This window comes from Carcharhinus amblyrhynchos, unplaced genomic scaffold (assembly GCF_965287045.1).
Source record: "Carcharhinus amblyrhynchos unplaced genomic scaffold, sCarAmb.v2.hapA scaffold_52, whole genome shotgun sequence".
In the NCBI taxonomy this organism is placed as follows: Eukaryota; Metazoa; Chordata; class Chondrichthyes; order Carcharhiniformes; family Carcharhinidae; genus Carcharhinus; species Carcharhinus amblyrhynchos.
Window position 1 is genome coordinate 1,614,024 of NW_027649793.1, and position 7,233 is coordinate 1,621,256.

The following is a 7,233-nucleotide window of genomic DNA, read 5'->3' on the forward strand; positions in this document are numbered from 1 at the left end:
TGAAAATTCAGCCCAATGTTTCAGGTCAGTGATCTTTTGTCTGAACTGGAAAAAGTTAGAGATGGAACAGGTTTTAAACAAGTACAGAGAAAGGAAATGGGAGATGTGGAAATAGAACAAAGGGGAAGATTGTGATAGGGTGGAAGACAGGAGAAATAAAAGTGATAAAAGGGGCGATGGTGTAAGACAAAGGAGAGATGGAAATAGGATAAGTGAGAAACAAGAGAAGGTATAAATGGGAAAAACAGAATCAGTAACAACAGCCATCCTCTTAAAGAATGGGGACAGAGGGTTAGATTGGAAATTGTTCAATTCAGTGTTGGGTCTAGAAGGCTAAAAAGTGTTTCAGAACATTTGATGCAGATTGGATTCTAACCTAGCAGTGATGGTTCTTTGATTTTTGATTATATTTGACTTATTATCATCACATGGATTAGTATGCAGTGAAAAGTATTGTTTCTTGCGCGCTGTACAAAGCACACCGTTCATAGAGAAGGAAATGAGAGAGTGCAGAATGTAGTGTTACAGTCACAGAGTGTACAGAAAGATCAACTTAATGCAAGGTAGGTTCATTCAAATGTCTGATGGAGCAGGGAAGAAGCTGTTCTTGAGTCGTTTGGTACGTGACCTCAGACTTTTGTATCTTTTTCCCGACAGAAGGTGGAAGAGAGAATGTCTGGGATGCATGGGGTCCTTAATTATGCTGGCTGCTTTGCCGAGACAAAGTCAGTGGATGGGAGGCTGGTTTGCGTGATGGATTGGGCTACTTTTACAATTTTTTTGTGGTTTGTAGAGGTCTTGGGCAGAGCAAGAGCCATGCTAAGCTGTGATACAACCAGAAAGTTTGTTTTCTAAGTTGCATTTGTAAAAGTTTCTGTGGACTTGTTGCTGTGATAGGCGAACTGTAGTGGATCCTGGAAATCCGGGAGGCTGGAATTGATTCGTGCCATGACTAACCTTTCAGTCTGACTGAGGGGATAAAAGCAAAATACTGGAATCTGAACAAAAAGAGAAAATGCTGGAATATCTCAGCAAGTCTGACAGCATCTGTGGGGAGAGAATAGAGCCAATGGTTCGAGTCTAGATGATCCTTTGTCAGAGCAAAGTCAGTTTTAAGGAACCTCTCCCATTTTCTGTTTTTGTGCTTGAGGGGATCGCTTGTTCCCAATGTGTGAAAATACATTTGAGATTTTTAACTGACAGCAAGAAATGGAGGTATTAAATATTTTTGTTTCATGCAGGTTGTGATGAAGTGGAAATAGATTATGGTAAGTACAGAACTATGATACAATTCAATAAACTGTCTCCTAATTTATAATAAACATTAAAGCACAGTTCCTGAATATTTCAGTGTCAATACTGAAAGGGCAAATTGTATTTTTATGTTTTTAAATTGAGCTGCTTTATTCCTGCCATTTCCATTTACTGAAACAATATAATAGTTACCATGTTACTGCAAATATTTCATATATTAACCATACATTTGTGAATATATTTTATGAAGCTGTTCAATATTTCGTTGTAATTTACATTGTAAAGCTGTTGTGTTGCAGATACATTTTGATTGCATGATGCTTGGAATGAGAGCGTTGATATATCCAGGGTTCTTAACATGATTAGGTCAAGAGGTTGAGACAGCTTGCTGCTCTTGGTTTCTGGGGATTAGTTGAGTGTGGAAGTGGGACAGAAGGTCTGTGTTATAGTTACCATGTTACTGCAAATATTTCATATATTAACCATACATTTGTGAATATATTTTATGAAGCTGTTCAATATTTCGTTGTAATTTACATTGTAAAGCTGTTGTGTTGCAGATACATTTTGATTGCATGATGCTTGGAATGAGAGCGTTGATATATCCAGGGTTCTTAACATGATTAGGTCAAGAGGTTGAGACAGCTTGCTGCTCTTGGTTTCTGGGGATTAGTTGAGTGTGGAAGTGGGACAGAAGGTCTGTGTTACCAGTTGTGGTCATTGTCCTTTGTGTGGGTCGATGTGCTTGGAGGGGCAATGCTGAGTGATCCTGCAAAATCCCCTGCATTGCTTGATATTTCCCCAGTTCGGTCATTTGTTCTGATTAGGAAATGTTTCACATACATTTCAAATACATTTGCCGTGTGGAGGTCTGTACTTCACAGAGGGGAATGCAATTGTTGCAGCTAATAGCAAGAATTGTTCATTGTGGGGATTCTTTCCTCTCCATTGGACAGGCCTTGGTTTAACATCCAATCTGGAATCACTGTTCCACCAGATCCCATCTATCTGGAGAGTGAGGTTACAATTACTCCCAATTCTGTATTTTGAGAATGTCAGTGTCTGTGAGAAGAAATTATACGATAGTTTAATATCTTTCCTATCTGTGCAGTGAGCTGATTACCCACCCTTTTCAATCCTGCTTGATTTAATTCCATTGATTTCTTATTTCTATTCCCCCCACCACCCGCCCCCGCCCCCCCGCCGCCCTGCAACCCCACCTTTAGCTGCAGTCTCCTGCAGTGATCCCCAAGGCTGCATCCATATTTGACCCTCTCCAATTCCACATTTACATGGAGCCCATGGGTGTCATCAGCTGAAAGGACAAGTTCAGCTTCTGTGTGTATGGATGATGGTCAGACTTGCCTCTTCAGCCTCTCCAACATGGTGACTTTCCCCAGCTGAACATCAGTAACATGGGAGACTTATTAAGAAGGCTAATGTACATGGGATATAGGGTGATCTGATAAGGTGGATTCATAATGGGCTTAGTGGTAGGAATCAGAGGGTAGTGACATACGGCTGCTTTAGTGACTGGAGGCCAGTAACCAGTGGCATACCGCAGGGATGTTGGGCCCCCTATTGTTCGTCATTGGTAAGAAAATGACATAGATGACTATGAGGGGGGGAGGGGAAGGGGGTAGGGGAAGGGGGGGCGGGGGGGAAGGGGGGAGGAGGGGAAGGGGGGCAGAGGGGGAAGGGGGTGGGGGGGAGGGGGAGGAGGGGGGAAGCGGGGCGGGGGGGGAAGGGGAAGGGGGGCAGGAGGAGGAGGGGGGCGGGGGGTGGGAGGAGGGGGGAAGGGGGCAGGGGGAGGGGGGAAGGGGGCAGGGGGGAGGGGGGAGAGGGGGGAAGTGGAGCGGGGGGAGGGGGAGAGGGGGGAAGGGGAGGAAGGGTGGCAGGGGAAGGGGGCAGGGGAGAAGAGGGGCAGGGGGTGGGGGGAGGGGAGAAGGGGGCAGGGGGAGGGGGGAAAGGGAGGGAGGGGGGAAGGGGGGTGGGGGGGGAAGGGGGGAAGGGGGAAAGGGAGGGAGGGGGAGGGGGGAAGGGGGGCAGGGGGGAAGGAGGAAAGGGAGGTGGGGAGGGTAGGGGGAGGGGGGAAGGGGGGCAGGGCGGGAAGGGGTGGGAGGTGGTGGGGGGGAAGGGGGGAAGGGGAGGTGGGGTGAGATCTCTAAGTTTGCTGATGACACAAAGATTGGCCGAGTGGTTAATAGTGAGGTTGAGTGTCTTGGGTTACAGGAAGATATAGATGAGGTGGTCAAATGGGCGGATAAGTGGCCGATGGAATTTAACCCTGAAAAGTGTAAGCTGATGCACTTTGGAAGGAGTAATTTGACAAGGAAGTATAATTTAAAAAGTCTGGCACTGGGAAGTTCCAAAGAACAAAGGGACCTTGGCATGTTTGTTTATAGATTTCTGAAGGAGGAAGATGGTGAAAAAGGCAGATGGTACACTCGCCTTTATCAATCAGGGTATAGATTACAAAAGCAGAGAGGTCATGATGGAGTTGTATAGAACTCTGGTGAGGCCACAGCTGGAGTACTGTGTACAGTTCTGGTCGTCACATTGTAGAAAGGACATGAACGCAGTGGAGGGGGTGCAGAGGTGATTGACCAGGATCTTGCCCGGGATGGAATATTTAAGTTGTAAAGAGAGGTTAGATAGACTTGGATTGTTTTCTCTGGAGCAGAGAAGACTGAGGGGCGATCTGATTGAGATGCTCACATTTATGAGGGCATGGACAGGGTCGATAGGGAGCAGCTGTTCCCCTTAGTTGAAGGGTCAATTGCAAGGGTACACAACTTAAAATTGAGGGGTGGGAGGTTTAGTGGGGGGGATTTGAGGAAAAACCTTTTTACCCAAAGGGTGGTGATGGTCTGGAATGTGCTGCCTGGAAGGGTGGTGGAGACGGGATGCCTCACATCCTTTAAAAAGTATCTGGATGAGTACTTGGCACACCATAACATTCAAGGCAATAGGCCAAGTGCTGGCAAGTGGGATGAGGTGGGCAGGTCAGGGCCTTTCATGCATTGGAGCAGACTCAATGGGCTGAAGGGCCTCTCCTACACTGTAGGATTCTGAGATTCTGTGAAGACTGAGACCACATTATTCAGCTTCGATTAGAAATTAGAACCCCTCAGTATTTTTAAAATGTTGTGCTCAGGATATGGGCAATGCTGATCGAGGTAACATTAGTTATCAATCACGAGTTACTGTGAGATGAAGAGTTGATCACATTGTGTGAACTACAGTCTCTCACGCTCACTAACCCCACAAATACTTAATGATTCATTCATCCTCTGCCTCTCTTCCTTATCCTCCCCATCTCCATCCCTCCCTCTCCCCATCCACCTCACTTCTTCAAATTCCCTCCCCGATGCTATCCCTCCCTGCCTCTCTCCCACCTCCGACTCTCTCCCTCTGTCCCCCTTTTCCCCTCCCTCTCTCTTCCCACTTCCTCAACTCTCCCCCCTTTACCTCCCTCCATCCTTTCTCACTTTCACTTAATTTATTATTATCACATGTATTAGCACAGTGAAAAGTATTGTTTCATGCGCACTATACAAACAGAGCATACTGTTCATAGAGAAGGAAACAAGAGAGACATCGCTACGGCATAGAAGAAGATTAATTCAGTGCAAGGCAGGTCCATTCAAAAGTCAGCAGCAGGGAAGAAGCTGTTTTTGAGGTGGTTGGTATGTGACCTCAGACTTTTGCATCTTTTTCCCAATGGAAGAAAGTGGAAGAGAGAATATCCGGGCTGCGTGGGATCTGTAATTACGCTGGCTGCTTTACCGAGGCAGCAGGAAGTGTCATCAGAGTCAATGGATGGGAGGCTGATTTGCCTGATGGTTGGGCTACATTCACAACCATTCGTAGTTTCTTGCAGTCTTGGGCAGAGCAGGAGCCATACTAAGCTGTGATACAACCAGAAAGAAAGGTTTCTATGTGCATCTATAAAAGTTGATAAGAGTCATAGCTGACTTGCCAAATTTCCTTAGTCTTCCAAGACAGTAGAGGTATTGATGGGCTTCTTAACTATTGTATCACCATGGGGGGACCAGGACAGGTTGTTGGTGATCTGGACACCTAGAAACTTTGTCCCCATTGATGTTGACAGGGGCATGTTCACTACACTTCCTGAAGTTGATGACAATCTCCTTCGTTTTGTTGACATTGAGGGAGAGATTATTTTTACCCACCAGTTCACCAGATTCTCTATCTCATTCCTCTAGTCTGTCTCGTCATTGTTTGAGATCTGACCCACAGCGGTGTCATCAGCAAACTTGAAAATCGAGTTGGAGGGGAATTTGGCCACATTCGTAGGTGTACAAGGAGTATAGTCGGGGACTGAGAACACAGCCTTGTGGGGTATTAGTGTTGAGGATGATCATGGAGAAGTTCCTCCCCCTCCCTTACTCTCTCCCCTCTCTCCCACCCTGCCCATCCATCCCTCTTCCTCACCTTCTTCCCTCCCTCTACCTTTCCTCCTTCCCTCCCCCCTCACTCTCTTCCCCCTCTCCCAACCTGCCCATCCTCCCCCCTTTCCTCCCCCCCACCCTTCCTCCTTCAGCTCCCCTCCTGTTCTCCCTCCCTCCTGTTCTCCCCTCCTCCACTCCCTGCCTCCCTTCTCCCCCTCCTCACTCCCTGCCTCCCTTCTCCCCCCTCCATCTCCCTCTCTCCCATCTCCCAGTCTCTCCCTCTTCCCCATCTCACTCCCACTCCTTCCCTCTCTCTTGCCCACCTCTCTCCCTTTCACCTGTACTCCCTCTCACTGTATCCTCCCTCTCCCTTCCCTCCCTCTCCCCATTTCTCTCTTTCCTCTCCCTCCCTCTCGCCTACTCCCTCCCTTTCCTCTACTTCCTCCCTTTCCTCTCCCTGCCTCTCCCCATCTCTCTCCCTTTCCTCTCCTTCCCTCTTCCATCTCACTCCCTTTCCTCTCCCTCCCTCTCCCCATCTCTCTTTCTCCCTTTCCTCTCCCTCCCTCTCCCCTACTCCCTCCCTTTCCTCTCCCTCCCTCTCCCCATCTCGCTCCCTTTTCTCTCCTTCCCTCTTCCATCTCACTCCCTTTCCTCTCCTCCCTCAAGGATCCTCAAGGATAGGATGTATGAACATCTGGAGCGCTGCAATCTGATCAGGGATACGCAGCATGGCTTCGTTACAGGGAGGTCGTGCCTTACGAATTAGTGGAATTTTTTGAAGAGGTGACAAAAACGGTTGACGAAGGACAAGCCGTTGATGTTGTCTATATGGATTTCAGTAAGGCGTTTGACAAGGTCCCTCATGGTAGGCTGATAGAAAAGGTGAAGGCTCATGGGATACAAGGCCAGGTATGTAGATGGGTGGAGAACTGGCTTGGGAGGAGGAGACAGCGGGTAGTAGTGGAAGGCTCCTTTTCCAATTGGAGGTCTGTCACCAGTGGTGTGCCGCAGGGCTCGGTACTAGGACCTCTTCTATTTGTAGTATATATTAATGACTTGGAAGAGGGGGTAGGTGGTGTGATCAGCAAATTTGCTGATGACACTGAGATGGTTGGATTGGCGGGTACTGAGGAGCAGTGCCTGGCAATGCAACAGGACATAGACAGGCTGGTAGATTGGGCAGATAGATGGCAAATGGAATTTAATCCGGAGAAATGCGAGGTGATGCACTTTGGCCGGAATAATGTGGAGGGAGTTTATACGAATAAAAGGTAGAACTATCCGGAGTATAGATACGCAGAGAGACCTGGGGGTGCAAGTGCACAAGTCCCTGCAGGTGTCGGTGCAGGTGCAGAATGTTGATGAGGAAAGCGTATGGTATGTTAGCCTTCATAGGAAGGGTATAGAATATAAAGTAGGAGTCCTGATGTTGCAGTTGTATAGAACGTTGGTTAGGCCTCACTTGAGTACTGCGTCCAGTTCTGGTCGCCGTACTACCGGAAGGATGTAGAGATCCTGGAGAGTGCAGAGGAGATTTACCAGGATGCTGCCTGGTATCTGAAGG

At 47.8% G+C, this 7,233-nt stretch overlaps 1 protein-coding gene across 1 annotated transcript in view; it reads left to right on the forward strand.

Moving 5' to 3' along the window:
- The window catches only part of LOC145337551 (butyrophilin subfamily 1 member A1-like), a 48,949-nt gene that overhangs the window by 28,021 nt on the left and 13,695 nt on the right, over positions 1–7,233 (forward strand). The window contains exon 7 of the mRNA XM_080182343.1: positions 1,242–1,268. Coding sequence (XP_080038469.1) covers positions 1,242–1,268 — 27 coding nt within the window. The remainder of the gene's footprint in view (positions 1–1,241; positions 1,269–7,233) is intronic.